This window comes from Salvia splendens, chromosome 20 (assembly GCF_004379255.2).
Source record: "Salvia splendens isolate huo1 chromosome 20, SspV2, whole genome shotgun sequence".
Lineage (NCBI taxonomy): Eukaryota > Viridiplantae > Streptophyta > Magnoliopsida > Lamiales > Lamiaceae > Salvia > Salvia splendens.
The window spans coordinates 22000465-22020122 of NC_056051.1; the positions used below are offsets into that span (position 1 = coordinate 22000465).

The window sequence follows — 19658 nt, forward strand, 5'->3', positions numbered from 1 at the left end:
CATGCCGCTATCCGCAAAGCCAGAGGGGGTAGAAGTTGCCTCACGCCAAACGGCGGCCGCGTCCGGATCCCGCATCCCCCAGTCTGCCCCAATCCCACAGCCCACGGTGGCAACCCCACGAGGTATTGGCCAATAACATAGACGTAACGTTGATGCAACAACTGCAAGACGTATGCAGGTCATACGCAAGTGAAACTGACCCGTACGTCAGGAACGTCTACAAGAGGCTCATCAATCGGCTTGAGAGTCGACTGGGGTTGGTTTGATAATCGCCTGAGGATACCGAGGCCGGCAGCAACGAGAGAGGAGGAGGAGGAGGAGAAGAAGAAGAAGAGGAAGACGAGGAAGCCGACTCTGACACCGAGTAAGACGGTGCCGGAGTTTTGTAGTTGTATTTTATTTTAATTATCGTTGTATAATTTTACCGGTTTGCAATACAACGAATATTCGGGCTAATTACCTCGTATTCTAGTTATTTATACTGTGATTATTTAAATTACACTTGATTGAAACTAAAAAATATTTAAAAATGAAATTGATTATAAAATTTGGGGGGCTATTGAGTTGTCCACTATAGTGGCGGAAATAGAATTTTGGGGCTATGAACAACAAAATTGGGGCTATGGACAAAAACTGGGGCGGGGTTATTGGGCGTGTCCGCCGACACCCTAAATCCCAGTAATTAATTAATGATATCTCAATCAGATCAGTTCATCCTGAGGAATTCCATATTGTAAATGCATGTCGCGGCGGATCTTAACTGGTTCCTGCAATTCATAGTGTTGGCGTTAGTTGGGATTTCCGGCATGCTGTATTTGGTGCGGAACACGGCGTCGAGGTAACTTCGTGGTGGACTCCAGCTTCGATCCTCCGCCGCCGATTATTCGTCCTTGGATCGCCGGAAGAGGGACAGTATGGCCGGCGGCGCTGCCGAGGGCTTTGATTCCTGCGTCGTGTGCGGCAATCTCACCAAGAAACAGTGCGCCGGCTGCAAGATGGTCAAGTACTGGTAATTACGTGTTAATAATGCTTATAATTGCTTCATTTTGTGTTTAACACTGAATTGCCTTAATTTATGCATGTCAATTTTGTTTGGAATTTTGGGTTTTTTTTCTTTTATACATTACGGCCTTGCTTTATACATCATGCCTTGGCGAAAACGGGTGAGGTTTGTCTGTATATGAAATAATCGAAAAGTTGTACTTCTTGAGTGGGATAGGGTGATTACTGATTAGAATAATTTAGAAAAGAGAGGAAGCAATCATTAAACGCATCGGCATAATGCAGGCACGTGATATGGAAAATTACTAGCTTTTCAGCTCAATGCACTGTAGTATTACTGGTTCTTGACCTCTGCTCGTAAAGGAATCAAATTGTTTGCTGTGTTGGTTCCCAGTTAAGGAGAGTGAACAAAAGGCTCTATCCGTGTTTTGCAGAGCACTAAAAAATGAAAATTGCACAGCATCATAATGGTTGCTATCCCAATTGGACATTTGATATGATCTAATATCGGAAATTTCTTTATGCATGCGATTGTTATCAGATGCAGTGAGATGCTGCATTGAGAATTATATTTGTGCTTATTAGCATGGTTTGTCATTATATGTCTTATGTTTTTGAACCAGTTTTCTAATTTTGATTACAACAATTTGGATTCCGTGTTTATCTTGAGAAATTGTGCCTGCTTCAGAGTTTGTAAAAATAGACACCCGTGGTTATTTCAAATTTTACCTTTCCTATTTTCTTCATCTGGCTAAGGTTGTTATCGATATCTCATTCCTGGATTGTGTTTACAAGAAAAAGTTATGGCCATGAGTTTGAAATCGCAGACAGGGTATAGTGACAGAGAAAAACTATCCATTACTTCATTGGATTTTCTTTGATGCTATTACATTTTCATGCAGTGTAATCTCGTAAATAAGGTCATATTTATAAGTTATGATGTATCAATATTTATTAATACTCACCCTGCTATTTAGCTAATACGGAGTACTTATTATGCCTGCCAAAATTCCAGCTCTGAAGCTTGTCAAAAATCTCACTGGTCTGAGCACAAGTTAAGATGCAAAGAGATGAAGTCACTGTACAAAGCTAACTATAAAATGCCAAAATCCAATTTGAGGGGAAGGAAAGCTTCAGTAACACCTTTGGACGGAAGCTCAAAGATTTACAAACCTTCAAACAAAGTATTTGACCATCTCATTTTCTGATTTCTAACTTACATTTTAGTATTTACATGCTTGAATATGTATTTCCTATTACCGTTCTTTTTTCAGATACTTTTCCCATATGAGGAATTTCTAGAATTTTTCACTTGGGACAAACCAGGCTATCCTCCTTGTGGACTTCTTAACTGTGGAAACAGGTATTGGATTATTCTGTTCTCCATCTGACTTTTATGCTTAAAATATAAATGTCAAATACCAATAATTATTGACCCACTTGCTTTTGTACAGTTGCTTTGCTAATGTGGTTCTTCAGTGTCTCGCATACACCCGGCCACTTGTTGCCTACTTGTTGGAGAAAGGCCACCGCAGAGAATGTAACTACCTCCATTAATCTCTCTCTCTCTCTCTCTCTGTGTGTAATATATATATATATATATATATATATATATATATATATATATATATATATATATAATATTCTATATAATACAATAACACAGTATTCCCATTTTTTCTTGTATGTATTGGTTGGTGATTTTGACATTTCATTGCATCTATGTGTCATCCAGGTCAAAGGGATGATTGGTGCTTTCTTTGTGAGTTTCAATTGCACATGGAAAGGGCTAGCCGAAGTGATAATCCTTTTTCTCCAATGAACATTCTTTCAAGATTGCCTAACTTAGGTGGTAATCTTGGATATGGGAAACAGGAGGATGCCCATGAGTTTATGAGGTCATTATAACTTTTCCCACATGTGGTTGTGTCTCCCCCCCCCCCCCCCCCCAACAAGGAAAAAAGAAGTTGGCATAAGTGTAACATGCAGTTGCTTTTCAGGTTTGCCATTGACACGATGCAGTCTGTGTGCCTTGATGAATTTGGTGGAGAAAAGGTAGTTCATCCTAGCTATCAAGAGACAACCCTAATTCAACATATATTTGGGGGTCGTCTTCGATCACGGGTAGCATGCATAAAGAAGTCAAGCTTTTATTGTTTGTGTGTGTTTGCTTTTTCAGTTCTTCTGATGATTTCCTCAAATGCTAAAGATCCTGCATCGAATTGCTTGGTTAATCTGGTCCGCTTTCAGGTTATATGCGGGGAATGCAGCAATGTTTCAAACCAATTTGAAAATATGATGGATTTAACTGTTGAAATTCACGGGGATGCTGGATCTTTGGAGGAGTGTTTGGATCAATTTACTGCCAAAGAGCGGCTTCATGGGGATAATATGTATAAATGTGATGGGTGAGTGCTATGTTCACAAGTTTACATTTTTAGCAATATTTATTCTTAACAGTCATATTATAATCTTGTCCTGAATTTAAAATTCACTTTTGAGCAGTTTAAATGGACACATTATCACTAGTTATTGCTTATGCCATTTGTGCTTTCTCATACTTTCATCTGCCAGGGTATGTGTGTGGCTGGATTATCATTATTATAACTACCTTTTAATCCGTTATTTTGGTATCTCCATCTGCCAAATGAACTTCACTTATTTTATTGCTTTCATTTGAACCACTTGACTCACATTTTATTATTTACTGATGCCCATGTCATTCCATATAATTCTGCGTAGTAATTGTTGATATCAAGTTATATAACATGAAAGTGCTATTACCTTTATAACAGACATTGCAACTTTTGACCAATCTGGATGTGTTGTCATTGCAGTTGCAATGCATATGTCATGGCTTGGAAGCGCCTTACTGTTGACCGAGCACCAAACATTCTTACAATTGCCTTGAAAAGATTCCAGGTATGGTCTTTGCATCTATTGTGCTGATTCTCTTTCCCCTGATATCTTGATTCTGTAGAAGAAGATGAAGCGTAAGCTTTTAATATGCTTAAATATGTTAATCAGAATAGTAGTAGTGTAGCACCTTAACAAAATGTTGGCGTGCTAATGAAAAGATAATTTTCAGGAGGTTTTTTCATTTGAATAAATCATCCGTATGGTGTCTAAAACTGATATTCAGCATCACTTTATGCAGTATCGTAGGACTTTCAATAGTGGCAAGTTCATTTATACTTGTGTTGTTGCTCCTATACATGTGTCCATGTTTTACCTTTTGCCAAGTAAGTTAAAATGTGAGTAATAGTGTCAGTATTATGTTGAGCTCTACTCCACGTTTGTTCCTCCTTGTGCAGAGTGGAAGATTTGGGAAACTTAATAAGAGGGTGACTTTCCCAGAGACATTGGATCTTAGCCCATACATGAGTGAATTGGAAGATGGAAATGATACTTACAAGCTGTATGCTGTTATTGTCCATGTGGACATGCTGAATGCATCTTATTTTGGCCATTACATATGTTATATTAAGGATTTCCGTGGAAGCTGGTACAGAATTGATGATTGCAGGGTAACAGTTTCTGATCTTCCTGCTAGACTATGTCATTGTTCGTTTAGCTCGTCAGATAATCAGACGATCAAACTTGCATATTGGTATTCTTATTTAGGTTGCTAGCGTTGATTTGGATGAGGTGCTTTCACAGGGAGCCTATATGCTCTTGTACAGCAGGTAATTCTATCATTTTACAGGGTTAATATAAGATTAACAAAAGGTTTTGAATAAGATGAGAAGCAAGATCATGTATAAGATAGTTCATCTATAAATATTCTCCTCAAGTTTTTTTGTAGTAGTTATGGGTTTAGACTGTTTGTTTCTAAAGACTCTAAATGTGAAGTCCCTGTGAAGTGAATATATATCTGTGTATACGCTGTTTAAATGCGTCCAAATGGGTATGCTCGAATCCCCAAGCAGAGCCACCGGCAACTGCTAACACCACCCTAGTACTTATGCTGTCCTCAGGGTCCTGCCTCAGACAGGACTTAAAATAATTGGTTTGGGCTCTGCTTCTGCATGCTTGTTAGTGCTTGATATCATTTGAACAGCATCTTAATTGGTGTGCGATTATATTAGGCTTGCACTGGTTTTGACAGAATACATGCTCGCCCATCATGCTTGCTTCCCACTGAATTGCTGATGAAAGAAGAAAGTGAGAAAGTGAAAATAACTGAAGTGGGCTCTTCTTCCACAATACAACATGCTGAGTCATTGCCTGATGTAGTTTGCACTGACAGTTTTGTCGATTTGGAGCAATCATCTACAAATGGTTTGGGGTATCAGGTCAATGGTGGGGGAAAAAGTTCATTAACTGCAGATGCAAAAGGAGACGCAAAAATGGCCGACTTATTTGCCCATTGTCTATGATGCTGAACATCACAATGATGTATTGCCCACCACACCAAAAGAGGTTCCTTCCACTGGAAATCATGATGAGACATATCTCACTAGCTCTTCAGTGATTGATACTTCTTCCACAGAAGTGGATGCCAAGAGTTATGGGACATCTTCGTCCACTTCTGATGTTAAAGCGAATTGTGGAAATGAAATCAATATCGAATTGGGTTCATCCAGACAGTTGACTGAAGTGGCCACCACTACAGTTGGGAACTGTAAAGATGATGTAGACAGTAACACTTGTAGTATCCCAGCCAGGGATACTACTGCCGGTGAGATCTCAGATAAAGAGCACTCTGCTAGTTCGACATCTAATAATGGAAATATTGGGCCCGGGAATGGCTCATCATCCTCTGATTCGATAAAGTCTACGAAGAAAGCAGATGGAGGAAGTTCCACGAAAAAGTGTAAGCCACTCTTCCCTCCTGGTTTTCTGGGAAAACAGCCACTAAAGAAAAGTGTTACGCCGGACTGTAAAGAGATTAGCCATTTTGCTAGAGTTGTGTATACAGAATACAAAAACGTTTATTTTCTACTACCCTTTTCTCTAATAAGTTTTTGCAATTTCACCTTCATTACTTATATTGTTTACATATTTGTCCTTTGTCCTTATATTTATCTTTAAAAGATTACTTACCCTCGGTATTATTTTATTATTATATTAAACCCCATTTTTCATTTGAGACTGAGCTAAACAATTGCATTTGCCTCCATTCATTGTGTTGTGCTCCAGATTAATTTACTTCAAACGAGCTTAGAGCATCCACAGTGGGACGGATATCCCGACGGACTTCCAAAAACACACCCCCTTCCACGTCATAAAGACATCCCACTACACAATGGCGGACATCCCGACGGACATCCACAATAATAAAAATGCACAAATTCACCAAATTAACAATTTACGGAATTAAAATTTCGACAAGAATACGGACGGAGAAAGTGCAATGATAATTTCATAAATAAAAAAATAAAAAAGTACATTTCATCAAAATTCAAAAAAAAAGTCTAAACAAATTACATTATAAATATCAACGACAATCCATCTGCGTCCATAGCTCTTCAATTATATCGTTCTGGAGTCGAATATGGGCATGTCGTTGGCGCATGTCGGCAAATGCACGAACTCGATCGGCCTCTTCATGGGGTATCCCCATGAGTACATTGGCGGTGGTCACGCCGTGGCTTCGACCGTCAGCATCAACATCATCATTGGCTTATCAATCAGTGTTGGACCTTCACCTTCGACAATCATGTTGTGCATGATAATACATGCGTACATGATATCAGCGATGTTGTCAATATACCACAGCCGTGATGGACCCTTCACTGCCACCCATCGAACCTGGAGCACACCAAATGCCCGCTCCACATCCTTGCGCGCTGCCTCCTGACGACCCGCAAAATAGATCTTCTTTTCGTCTGTTGCGCATCTGTTGTCTTCACAAAGACGGGCCACATAGGGTAGATCACATCCGCCAAATAATAGCTCATATTGTGCTGGTTGCCGTTGGCGACGAAACTGACAGCCGGACCAACGCCCATGCATGTCGTTGAAAAGGGGCAACGACTGGAGGACGTTGATGTCATTGTTTGACTCGGCTACTCCAAAATACGCATGTCAAATCAACAGCCGATACTCAACTACCGCTTCAAGGATCATCGTGGGATTCTTGCCCTTGAAACCGGTAGTGAACACCCCTTTCTAGGCGGCGGGGCAGTTCTTCCACTCCCAATGCATACAATCTATGCTGCCCAACATTCCCGGAAACCCGTGCAGACTCCCGTGCATATCCATCAGAGCCTGACAATCTTCAGGGGTAGGCTTCCGAAGATACCTATCCCTGAATATCTCCCTAAAGCTCTCACAAAAATACTTCAGACATTCGCGGGCAGTCGTCTCGCCGATGTGGAGGTACTCATCGAACATGTCGGCCGCAGTGGCTGACGTCCGGACGGACGTCGTCGGAAATCCACGGAACTCCGGTGTCCGCAAGTGACGTCCACGTCCGCCGGTCGCTAGCCTAATGGAGGACGTCCCGCGCGAATGTCCGCACGCCGGTCCGCGTCCGTCGTTGCGGATGCTTTAAAGGTGAATTCCTCATCTTCAATTATTACTTTCTAGCTGATAAAGAAGTTATATTAAGAAATTTATTGATTAGTGAAGCTGATACATTGTGGTCGTTTTGTAGTTGATTATAAGTACGAATATTTGCCGCTGAATTTAGGGGAAATTTAAGTCCCTGAGCCTTAAATTTGTAGGATTTTGCAGGGTTGAGTGGCATGGGGTTGTGCATCATTGCTCGAATCCACTAATAGCATTTCGATTTGGCTATAGGTATCTCCTGATCAAGCACAGTTTCTTGCAATGCTTGTCCAGATTATGGGAGCAAAGAAGTGTATCGAAGTTGGTGTCTATAGATTTGGATTTGGATTTGGATTTGGATCTGGATCTCTGCTGTGCAGGAGATGCTTAGATACACAATATAATACATTCTTAAATTATAATATTAATGTTTTCTTTAATAAAATAATGTGATGTACTATTAAATAATATCTCATGTTGTGGCGGAATGAACAATCAGTGCTCCTACCTAAAACATGATAATTTTTATTGCTTCACATATAAAATTGTAGTCTCTATTACACTCTCCATACACGGTTAGATTTACTCCTTTAAAATCCCAAGGCAAAACTATGTCACCACTCACGAGTTTTCTGAAACTCCCACCATGTCCATGTGTGATGAATCTTCAGAATATAAGGTTTTAAGAACCTATCAAATTTTGACTCCCTATGTTGTGGTTTGACCCCAAAAACTAATGAAGTTGCCTAAAATATAGACTTAACGAATTTAAATACATAGAGTAAACAAAATTGAATATATACACGCATGAAATCATAACAATTACATTGACAAACAAGTAAAATGTCTTCTTAATTGAAATACACTCCTAATTATCCGTCAAAAGTCGTACCGCTCAAAAAGATTTCTAATTAATAATAAATACTACTACATCTGTCTCAATTAAGATGACACATTTTTTTTACACTTATTTTAAAAAATATGATAAATACTTAAAATAGAGAAAAAATAAAGTAAGTTAGAGAATATTGTGGAAGGCACTATCTTCTATATTATTTATTTATTTTCAATTCACACTTAATTAAGCTGGTAGTATATGACTTATAAAAGTGTTTGACTTGGGTCACAACTCAATTTTAGCATTGACTAAACCAACTCAAATTAGGTAAATTTGGGGAAACGAAAACAAGGTGCATCATGAATTTGGCCTTTTCGATATAAAAATTCAATGGTGAAGTGGCAATGAGATAATAAAACGAGGGAAAAAACGACGATTTTACATGATTGATTAGTTTGACTTAATTAATTTTCTTTTCTCATTCTCCTCTCCCCCTTTTTCTTCATCTTCTCATTCTTTCCTCCTCCTTTGCCTGCCTATTTCTTCAGGTACTTTATTCTCTCTCTAGCATATACGTTTCTTTGTCTTTTAATGATAAGCTGAACATGTTGTTTTCATGCATTTTCCTTTTGAGATATGAAACTTTGTAATCATATATTGATCAAGACTAGATTTTTAGGGGATTAAATTGAAAGGAATTGGAATTTGTAATTTGGGTTTTTTTTTATGATTTGCATATATATGTGGAGAGCTGGTCGAATTTAATCATATTCTATTGGATTAACGAGTTTTCGGAAATGAATAGGGGTTGTTGGACGGTTGCAACTTTTTTTCATTTCCAAGGCTCTGATTATGCTGCACATGCATATTAGATCTATAGTTGAATGTGAAGTTTCATGTGATTTATTGCTTCGTTTGCCGTGTTTCATTAAATCAAGGTGTAATTTTTAACTATTATTTTTGCAGGATAAATGGAAAAATACCCTTGATTGGATTTGAACCAGTTTGATCTTGTCGTGTTTTGGGTTAATACACATTACTCTTTCAACAATAAACATTTCCCCATTTGGGCCTCTTAAGATTTGTTAGGTAAATGTACAAGGAAGAAATTAGGTGAATTCCTTCCATTAATTAGAAAAGAGGGTCAGATATAGTGAAACAAAAACAGAAATTTTGAATTGGAAAAGGAATAGAAGAGAGATTGATCACATGGGTTATCTGAACTCAGTATTGTCACAGTCTACAAGCCAAGTCCACGTCGATACTGCCCCGGTCAGCGGCGGTGGCCTTAGGTGATTTTCTTGCTCTATCTATTTTTTTGTATTGATATGTTGGAATATGTTCTTGTTCATGTTATCCTTTCTGTGGAAAAAGTTCTGGATTGATGGTTCTTGAATTCGAATAATTCTTTAGGAAAATACGAGTTTTCCCACACCTTTTTAAAAGTCTACAAGAAACGGGACATCCAGCATCTCTATAGCTTATGTGAGAATCTTGATTTTCTAATAGTCCCTATGATTGGTTCGACTTGAAAAGATTTCGAATTCTGGTTTGTCAAACTATTGAGCTTTGTCCGCTTTCAGATATTGTTTTCTGTTATTGTAGAACTTTCAGTCGAATCATAACTATTCATGATAAATGTGTAATTCATTCATACTCAAGGAATCTTATTTCTAACCGGCGATAATGGCTGTTTCTCCTAGCCTTGTTAAGGTGCTTTAAAATGATCATGCAATGCTTCAAAAAGCTTGAAATAACAGCTCTTGGTTGTTTAGTATGATAATTGTTATAAGAAAAATGGTTCACTTTTGTTGTTTTCTGCGGTGAACCTGACAACTCCTCCGAGTACAAAGGTTTTTTTATTGTGTTCAATGACATGGGAATGGATTTATGTAAATGTCTAACAATTAAATCCTGTAACCAAAGAGCTGCTTATATATGGTTTTAATTAATACCCTCTTAACCATGGCTTTAGATTACGCAGTAGAAATTTTTGTCCATGCTTCTTTTATTAGTGACAGCGTGTGTCTTGTCTTTTCTTAAGGTATAATATCTCATAATTCATAATCTCAAGAAAAGGAATGATATCACTTCCAGATATTGTTTTCCATCATTATAGAACTTTTCTTCAAATAGTCTCTTATATACCACGCGTGTATTGCTTTCATACTTGGTGAGTCTGATTGTTTACGCACGGATAATGGCAGTTCCTCGTGGGCCTCATAAAATTACCATACTATGGCGGCAAGAAAGGTTGATAAAATTGTTGGTTGTCTCAATATATGCTATGATAGTATTATTTTTTTAGAAAACGGTATTATTTGTCGTCTTCCGCATTAAACTTTGACATGTATTTATCTGGAAACAAATTGTCTATTATTTATAAATAGTATTTTTGTTGTTTTCCTCGTTTCACTTGTTTTAAATAAAAATACCCTCTTACCCACGTTTTTTAGATTTTTAGATCATGTAGTAGACTAGTTAATCCACATTTAGTGACGAAGAGTTCTCATGTCTTTCTCTAAAAGTACAATGTCTCAGAATTCCTATCCTCAAGGAAAGGAACTCCTAGCATGTTTCCTCAGCTAACCATTGTTTCATTGAGCTCAAATTATATATCTAAACATTTCATTTAGTTTGTTCTACAATGCTTTTGAACATTAAGGTTTTGGTTTCCACCTTTATGAATTATTGATATCTGAGAAGTGTATTTTCATGGTTCGGTTCGGTCTAACATTGAGCTTATAAACTTGGTGCAGTCAGAATGGAAAATTCAGCTATGGATATGCAAGTTCTCCGGGTAAAAGATCTTCAATGGAAGATTTCTACGAGACAAGGATTGATGGTGTTGACGGAGAGGTGGTCGGTCTCTTTGGAGTCTTTGATGGTCCTCTCTCTCTCTCCTCTCTCTCTCTCTCTGCGTATGTATTTGTGTTGTGTGTGCATGAACATTGCACTCTCACCGCCTAGGTGGATATCTGATTTCCTATTGTTGTGAGACTGACTGAGTTTCAGTTTGAGTACAAATTTATCCACTTTTTGTGTTGTGAATATGGCAGAATATTGTTTCCCAATTAGCAACACGTTTTAAGAACTTTAGTTTTCTATGACTTGTGCATGTGGTTTGAATTTCTTGAATGGGATGACTGGTTATCAAGTCTGCAAAAAGATGGCAAAAAGGGACGTATAAATGCAGATTTGCAAGTGATAGAGGACTTACTCATCCCTATTTTTTTTATACAGTTGTTAGTATTTTCTTTGTTTGTAGGTTCCTAGTTTGCATACGATAAATGCGCTGTTCTTAAGGATATGTATTTTAGTTTCCCAAGTTATGCTCCTCCATCTAGGTACTTTTATTATCTGATTTTCTGTAGAAAATATTTCCCAATAGTGGTAAGTATGTTTGGTATGTATTGCATCTCATCTTAATTTTCTATGATTTTCTTTAACCAGTATCTAAGGTATGATATATTGGCAATGTATCATAACTCTAATTAACTTTCATTGTTAGGCCACGGTGGAGCTCGAGCTGCAGAATATGTCAAACATAACTTATTCAGCAATCTGATAAGGCATCCAAATTTATTTCTGACACTAAATCAGCTATATGTAAGTCCTTTTTATGCTACTCTCTTCAGCTATAAGTTATACTCATATATATGTGTGTATATATACTGTTTTCACATTAACTGTTTTAACTATCTTGTTCTCATTCCAGCGGATGCCTACAGTCATACGGATTCGGAATTCCTGAAATCTGAGAACAATCAGAACAAAGATGCTGGATCTACTGCTTCCACAGCTATCCTTGTTGGCGATCGGTTACTGGTGGCAAATGTTGGAGATTCAAGAGCCGTCATTTGCAGGGGTGGTGACGGTGAGAACCGGAAATCTTTTCCTCGATACCACTTCTTTAAGGAACGTAAAACTAGCGGTGTAGGATTTGAAAAGAGCTGTCACATGGTGAAAGTTTCACTAGAATGCTCAATTTTCTTTTCTTTCCGATGCACGACTAAGTCCAAGTCTAATCCAACTTAACTCTGTTATGTGAACTAAATTGGTTAGACTTTGTTATATCTAAGCTTCTTTTGTGGAGTCAATGAGATTCATTCTGGAACTTGTTGCAATTTTGAATCAATGGTTGTGTTATATCTTGCAGCTTTTGCTGTCTCTCGAGATCATAAACCAGACCAGACAGATGAGAGACAACGGATTGAAGACGCTGGTGGCTTCGTGATGTGGGCTGGTAGATGCCTTTCCGTTTATCTTTTCACTCTTTATTTTCTGCAGACAATGTTCTGGTTTTCTCACCATCTAAATATTCTCTACAGGCACTTGGAGAGTCGGAGGAGTGCTTGCTGTATCTCGTGCATTTGGTGATAGACAGCTGAAGCAGTATGTCGTTGCTGACCCAGATATTCAGGTGTTCTCTCCGAGACGGTGTTCCAAAAATTCAAACCTCCTTGCTAAAAATGTTATTGTTTGTTGAGATTTTAATCTTAACAGTAGTTACATATTCAAGTGATAAGGAATTTGTTGCTTGAATATAACTTTCTTGAATGTTCGCCCCAGGAGGAAAAGGTCGATGACACCCTCGAGTTTCTCATCCTTGCCAGCGATGGGCTTTGGGACGTGGTGAAAAATGAGGTCCGCTTTTTGGATATAATTCATGTTTATGTGATCTTTGATCGTCTGGTGGTAATTCTCAATTTCTCATCCATGTTTTAACTTTCAGGAGGCTGTTTCTATGACTAAACCGATCCCAGATCCCGAAGATGCAGCCAAGAGGCTGATGCAAGAAGCTAACCAGAGAGGAAGTGGCGATAACATCACCATTGTAGTTGTCAGGTTTCTGGCTGCAAAAGTGGAATCATCTCATACCACTACCACCCAATAAGACTGATTTCTTCTTCGTTTGAACAAAAAAAGGAAACAGCAATAGGGAAAGCTTGTGCAACAGTACTCAACTGTAAAAACAAATAGATACCAGTCTTTGCTAAGATGCACTACTGAAGAAGACTACATAGGCACCAAGAATGTCTGTAACTTGAGTTCTATATTTTATTTATATGAAATCTGGGATTATTCACTAGTGACTTAGTCTGTAACGTATAAAATTATATGAAATGTGTTGTGATTTGCGTCTATGTGGATGTGATTATTGATGAGTGTTAATTTTAGCGAGGCTGGAAACAGCTTGAGGTTTATAATGCATCTGCAGATTGAGAAGGAGAAGCAAAAGAAATAAGTCCCTCGCAAGGATCTCAAATCAGCATAGTAATAGCATTAACTCGGAAAAACTGAAATCCACTCAATATTAAGTAGCAATGTTGACGGCAGAGCACACGGCATAGAGTTTTAGTTCATAAATTGCTATTCAGAACATTTTTCATAGTTCTGCCTTTAGAAAGAGCCACCCCTCAAGGCCAGGACAAGGTGAAGCACCGAACCACCCTCGATATTGTAGTCTTTGGCAGTCTTGTCATCTCCAAGCTGCTTGCCAGCATAAATGAGCCTACAATGTGAATGACTTGGTGAGATCATACATTTTACCATAACAATATTATTGGGCAATTCAGTATTTCTTGCGACTCAAACTCGAAAAGTTACAATTGACATCCTGTTGCACTAGTCACAAACAGAGCAGAGGCCTCCATTTTGAGTTATCAAATCCAGGAGTTCAACACCAATGGCAACAGAAGAAAAATATATGGATTGGTATCATGAGGAGCATCTATGCAAGTTAGTAGCTAAATCAGAGACTCATTCTGGGAATTTTCAACTATAACAAAATATAAACTGTCCTATGTGCTATACTCGTATTACTTGGATATGGGAATAAAAATGCTATACAGTTCACCAATGCAAGACACCCAAATCAATCACATGACGGAAAATTAATTGGGGGCAATAATGATCTCAAAGGACAAATAAACCATCAAAAACCAAAGAGACAACAAACCTTTGCTGCACTGGAGGAATTCCCTCTTTCTCCTCTACCCTTTCCTTGATCCGGTCGATAGTATCAGTTGGCTCAATATCAATTTCAATTTCTTTCCCGGTAAGGGTCTTAACCTTGATCATAGTACCTCCCCTAAGTCTCAAAACAAGGTGAAGTGTAGATTCCTTCTGAATATTGTAATCTGCCAAGGTCCTACCATCTTCCAACTGCTTACCTGCAAATATTAGCCTCTGCTGGTCAGGAGGGATGCCTTCTTTGTCCTGGAATCTCAGCCATTCATATTCATTATAGTTAGCAAGTTAACTAGGAAACAGGAGATATAAACAGGGAATTAAATATCATTAATAGATGCACATTATGGCCTCAACCTGCCAGCAAACATGTGATTATCGAAGCAAAGTATGTTCTCAAAACATGAAAGTCAATCAAATCAATGCCCGATAATCTGCTAGCATACATGTACCTGAAGCAGAATAACTTCTAACAACAAAGATTGGGCAGAAACAATACCTAAAACAATAACATGCTAGGATTGCAAGAGATTATGTAACTGTACACAATCTAGCGCACTTTTTACAAACAAACACCGATAAATAAATCAAATCTCGACGCTACTAACACTGAACTGCATAGCCATGACCAGCGACGAAAGAGCCAATACTCTAATACCAGTTCCAGCACATAGGTTGATTATCAAAATATACTTATCATCCCGAAACTTCTACACTTATAATTATAGGAGAATTCCTCTTCTATTTTTCAAATTAGCGGATTTGGTTGACACGGATGCTCTCGAGAGGGAGGCCAGAACCAGAACCCACCGGCATCAAAAATAAAAACTGTATTCCACAACTTCCATAAAAAATCACAAAATGTGCTACCCACCACAACATAACCCTTCAATCGTCAACTGATTGTCCAAAATCCTACCTTTGAGCATGCCCAATACTACCATATAGCTAATCAAATCCCCAAACCAATCAAATCCCCGATATCCCAATTATAATTAACTAGAACCAGCTATCTTAACACATACTTGAACTTCACAGCACACCCTTATTCCGTCAACATCAAGTAATAACGTGAAGAAAAAGTAAAAACACAATCAGAAAGTCAAAATCGATAGATAACTCCCAGCAGAAACCGATACAGGCAACAACAAAGGATTCAACCAATTAAACACACGAGTAATCCATGAAAAGAAAAAAGAGAGCAAAATGAATGACCTGAATCTTGGCCTTGACATTATCGATGGTGTCGCTGCTCTCAACCTCGAGCGTAATTGTCTTTCCGGTTAGGGTTTTGACGAATATCTGCATCTTTTATCTCGCTCTTTCGTTGCAAGTGTCGACCCCACCGAATTCAGATTTTCTTTTCCTTCCAACATCACCTTATTTATATATTCATTTTTTTATTTACTTAAGTTAAATTTTTATTCGTCTTCAAATTATGGATTCGGCGATTTTTTGCCCAGCTATTTCTTTTCTTTCTTTTTTATTTTCTTGTTTGGGTATTATACCTATTTAATTTTTATAAGCACAGTATAGAAATTTAACAGTGTATTTATTAATCTTATTAGCAATACAATCCCCTCAAAATAATGATTAGCAAAATACTAGTAAAAACATCAAACTGCAAATTGTGATTTTCTTGGACTTTGAAGTTGAAGGTATACTTCCTAGTTCCTCCATCCATCCGTACTACGACAAAAAGTCTATTTTGTCCCATAGTTAGAGAGATTTATCAAAAAATGTTTAATTGATTGGTTAAATATCATTAAAATTTTAAAATAAAATATCCTGAAAAATCTTTAGAGATTGAAATATGAACATGACGGTCAAAATTGCATGTCGATTATCCAGATTACACATTACTCAATCGATAGGTAATTTTGAATGGCACCAAACTATTTCGTCAAATTTTATATGGAGTAACAATTTATTCTAAATGAATTCTAAAACATAAGAACATCTACAAGGGGAGAAGTGAATGGAGAGGTAAACTAATACAATTAGCATATTGGCCTTTTTTCATGAAAAATTATTTTTCAATGGGAGATGTATTTGAGAAGGTATTATATATTTTCCCGTTTTGAAGAGGTATCTTTACCTCCCCATCAATGGAAAGGTAAAATCTTATAACTACCATATTTGCCTTCTTTTTATGAAAAACTCTTCTCCAATGAGAAAAATATTTGAGAAGATATTACACTTTATATTTTTTAATGTATTTTATACATTTATTTTATTTTTAAAAAATAATTTACCTTTTTATATATCCTTTCTTTTAGAATGTGTTACTTTTTAAATAAGTATATTTCGCTTTTTAAGAAGGTAAATCCATAATATACATTTTCTTTATATACATTCTCGTCTTGGAGATGTTCTAGACCGGTAACACATAAGCCCAATAACAAGCCCAATAAGCCAACTCTAATTCCGTGAATATTCATTTCGAATATTTTATTTCTATCACATAAAAATACTTCAATTTATCTTTATAAAACTTAAAACTATTTCCCAAATTGTGGCTGTTTCCGAATCACGAAATGAGCTCCCTTCCATTGTCAATCGGAATTTATAATCCCGCACACAGATTAGGATCTCTCACCAGAAGGAAGCCATGGATAGTTCAATCCTCTGCTCTCAAATTGAATCTAAACACCACGAGTTCGGCTCCACTTAGCAGAAGAGAAGCTCTAGGCATTGGCTCCTGCTTCAGCCTTGTTCAATTTCTTCATCCTCGGACGGACGCTGCGGCGGCCGAGAGCGCCGCCTCCGACACGTGTGAGTACACGGCAGCTCCTTCAGGTCTCGCCTACTGCGACAAGGCTATCGGAACCGGACCTCAACCTGCTAAAGGCCAGCGCATTAAGGTAGCAAATTCAAAATAATCCTGTTGAATTCCTCGCATTGTGCTTTCAATTTGGTGTTGCAACTACTGAAAAAAAATGCTAATAATAATATGTTTATTGATGCATACGAGTGTTTGAATCGAATTAAAATTACAGGCGCATTATATCGGCAGATTGCCGGACGGGAAGGTGTTTGATAGTAGTTACAATAGGGGGAAGCCTCTCACGTTTCGCGTTGGAGTTGGTGAGGTACTTTAATTTTGAATTAGGCTATGCTTTTTAATTTTATTTTCGGAATTGAAGTTTTGAACTGTATCAGCATTACTCAAATTATTGTATTAGTATGTGATAATACGATGGAATCAGATGAAATGCGATATAACAGCATCTGGAAACTTTAAATTAAGTGATTGTGATTTATGCAGGTGATAAAAGGATGGGATGACGGAATTCTAGGTGGAGAAGGAATTCCACCCATGCTACCTGGTTCTCATTCCTAAATTTTACTTTTGAAATACACGCATCATACATTTAGTAAAATATGGAGTATTTGAGTATATAGAAAGTCGTGGTTTGCTGTGTCAAATTCAGTGTATTGAATTGTTTATCATGAAGGACGGAGCTAAGATTTTGAAAGTAGACAAACGATTATACACTTTTGTATCTAGGAGTCGATTTGAACATGTGAATACATTTCTGTATATACTATAAGTGGGGAACGATACAACGGCCAGCGTGATTTGCTCCATCCCTGATTGACATCATCCATCTCATTCTCATACATGAAAGTCTTTTTTGGAGAGAGAGAGAGAGGGAATGTATGTGTTGATGACGTTTAACTGTTAAGTTCATTGCAGGAGGTAAACGCAAGCTGAAAATTCCTCCAGCACTAGGATATGGCATGAGGGGAGCAGGCTGCAAAGGAGGTATTACATATGCATAATCACCTTTATATTATGAAATCATTATGGTTGCTGAATGAATTGAGATGCATGTTCCGTAGTAACAAAATAATCAAGATAAAGAGTACTTAAGATGTTAATACAAATGTGTGTCATGTAATTTTGACGACGTCTGAAACAGGAAGAAAAAGATGAAACAAAGATATGCTAAATTCGACTTCCAGTCGGGAAAACCAATGAATGAGAACTCAACTCTCAAACTCTATATATATCAAATGATCATAACACTCCAGACTGGCATTCACTACATAAAGTAAACTATTCATCGGCTACTAAGTATAGATAAGTTCATGCATGAGAGACTCTTGAACACACAGAACTCTTTTGATAGTTGGAATCTGAGAATGTGCGAAATACATAGAGAAAGTATCTGGGCGTTGGTGATTTGGAGCTGTAATGAAGATGTTATGCCTTAAAGTGGTTAAAACTGATTGTTCCACGAATTTGAACTAGGTCAATTTTCGACCACACGTCTTTGGTCATTATTGTTGTTGTTGATGTTGTTAAAGGTTAACTATTGTGCATAATTGAATTGGTGGTGCAGGATCGTGCATCATTCCACCAGATTCAGTTCTTTTTTTCGACGTGGAGTTCGTTGGAAAGGCTTAACTGAAGGCTTCGCGATGGGTTGTGGATCATTTGCTTTCGAGGTTATCTTTTTCCACTTTATGCTATTTTGTGTCTGGTATATGTTAAGATTGAAAGTAACTGTGTAATTTAATAGAATCCTCAAATACAGGGAGAAATTTGGTTTCCATTGTATATATTACAGAGATACAGTTGATATAGAAATTAATATGCTCATTTATTCTCAATTAAATGGCTGTCATTTGGCACATTGTTATTGTTATACATATAACACATGATGATGTAAGGAAAAATGGTTAGAGATTACATTAGAATACATTTACTTTACAAAATTAGCCTTCATATATAAACAATTAACTGTCTCAAGTTTCGTTTTTTGTCCGTCCACGATAAAGTGTCTCATTTACTTTTTACTCCCTTGGTCCCAACTACGTTAAGTCATATTCTTTTTTGTGACGTCCTAATAAAGTTGAGTCATTTCCTTTATTAACAAAAAAAACAAAACATCTTCATCACCACTTTACTCTCTCTTATCTCTCCTATTTCTTTTCCTATCTCCTATTCACTCTGTTTCATAGTAGTAGAGGCATTTTGTCATTTTGGTACGTTTCATAGTAGTGGAGTTATTTTCCTTTTTAATAAAAGTCAATACATTTCTTTTCATTTACTTTACTCTCTCTTACTTTGTTCTCTCATCATCTCTCTATCTTTTTCATTTTCTAATTTATTCTTCATTTACGTAACTCACTTAGCACAATTTTTCTTAAATCACGTGCCGAAAAGAAATGTCTTCATTATTATGGAACAGGGGAGTATTTTATACTCTCTCTGTCCCATTAAAAATGAAACGTTTTCTTTTTTGGGTTATCATATTAAAAATGAAACGTTTTCTAAAATCGAAACATCATCTCTATTTTTTCATCTATGTTACTTTATTCTCTCCCCATTAATTAATAA

General features: G+C 37.3%; 3 protein-coding genes and 1 pseudogene across 3 annotated transcripts; 3 read left to right on the plus strand and 1 right to left on the minus strand.

Moving 5' to 3' along the window:
• The first annotated feature begins 876 nt into the window (after window positions 1-876).
• On the plus strand, window positions 877-5304 carry LOC121782541 (ubiquitin carboxyl-terminal hydrolase 18-like). Its single transcript, XM_042180421.1, has 11 exons — window positions 877-1009; window positions 2018-2186; window positions 2277-2365; window positions 2457-2542; window positions 2738-2900; window positions 3003-3126; window positions 3253-3410; window positions 3840-3924; window positions 4317-4529; window positions 4627-4688; window positions 5091-5304. Exons 1-11 carry the CDS (start codon window positions 915-917, stop codon window positions 5152-5154), a joined length of 1308 nt encoding a protein of 435 aa, XP_042036355.1. The 5' UTR covers window positions 877-914; the 3' UTR covers window positions 5155-5304.
• Window positions 5305-8925: 3621 nt separating this feature from the next.
• Window positions 8926-13482, plus strand: LOC121782544 (annotated as a pseudogene).
• Window positions 13483-13595: 113 nt separating this feature from the next.
• Window positions 13596-15677, minus strand: LOC121782546 (ubiquitin-NEDD8-like protein RUB2). Its single transcript, XM_042180427.1, has 3 exons — window positions 15524-15677; window positions 14298-14557; window positions 13596-13850 (listed from the first exon to the last, which is right to left on the minus strand). The coding sequence occupies exons 1-3, from the start codon at window positions 15614-15616 to the stop codon at window positions 13739-13741; spliced, it is 465 nt and encodes a 154-aa protein (XP_042036361.1). The 5' UTR covers window positions 15617-15677; the 3' UTR covers window positions 13596-13738.
• Window positions 15678-16802: 1125 nt separating this feature from the next.
• On the plus strand, window positions 16803-18933 carry LOC121780837 (peptidyl-prolyl cis-trans isomerase FKBP13, chloroplastic-like). Its single transcript, XM_042178474.1, has 5 exons — window positions 16803-17172; window positions 17308-17400; window positions 17577-17637; window positions 18009-18077; window positions 18658-18933. The coding sequence occupies exons 1-5, from the start codon at window positions 16846-16848 to the stop codon at window positions 18720-18722; spliced, it is 615 nt and encodes a 204-aa protein (XP_042034408.1). The 5' UTR covers window positions 16803-16845; the 3' UTR covers window positions 18723-18933.
• The last annotated feature ends 725 nt before the right edge of the window (window positions 18934-19658 follow it).

Bases quoted from the DNA above. Each gene is read 5' to 3' on its own strand.
- LOC121782541 (XM_042180421.1), top strand. From the start codon at position 915: ATGGCCGGCGGCGCTGCCGAGGGCTTTGATTCCTGCGTCGTGTGCGGC. The intron at 1,010-2,017 runs GTAATTACGTGT...CCAAAATTCCAG, and splicing joins TGCAAGATGGTCAAGTACTG to CTCTGAAGCTTGTCAAAAAT. The intron at 2,366-2,456 runs GTATTGGATTAT...GCTTTTGTACAG, and splicing joins CTTCTTAACTGTGGAAACAG to TTGCTTTGCTAATGTGGTTC.
- LOC121782546 (XM_042180427.1), bottom strand. From the start codon at position 15,616: ATGCAGATATTCGTCAAAACCCTAACCGGAAAGACAATTACGCTCGAG. The intron at 14,558-15,523 runs GTCATTCATTTT...CTGAGATTCCAG, and splicing joins ATGTCAAGGCCAAGATTCAG to GACAAAGAAGGCATCCCTCC. The intron at 13,851-14,297 runs GTTTGTTGTCTC...TTCACATTGTAG, and splicing joins ATTCCTCCAGTGCAGCAAAG to GCTCATTTATGCTGGCAAGC.
- LOC121780837 (XM_042178474.1), top strand. From the start codon at position 16,846: ATGAGCTCCCTTCCATTGTCAATCGGAATTTATAATCCCGCACACAGA. The intron at 17,173-17,307 runs GTAGCAAATTCA...TTAAAATTACAG, and splicing joins CTAAAGGCCAGCGCATTAAG to GCGCATTATATCGGCAGATT. The intron at 17,401-17,576 runs GTACTTTAATTT...TGATTTATGCAG, and splicing joins TTCGCGTTGGAGTTGGTGAG to GTGATAAAAGGATGGGATGA.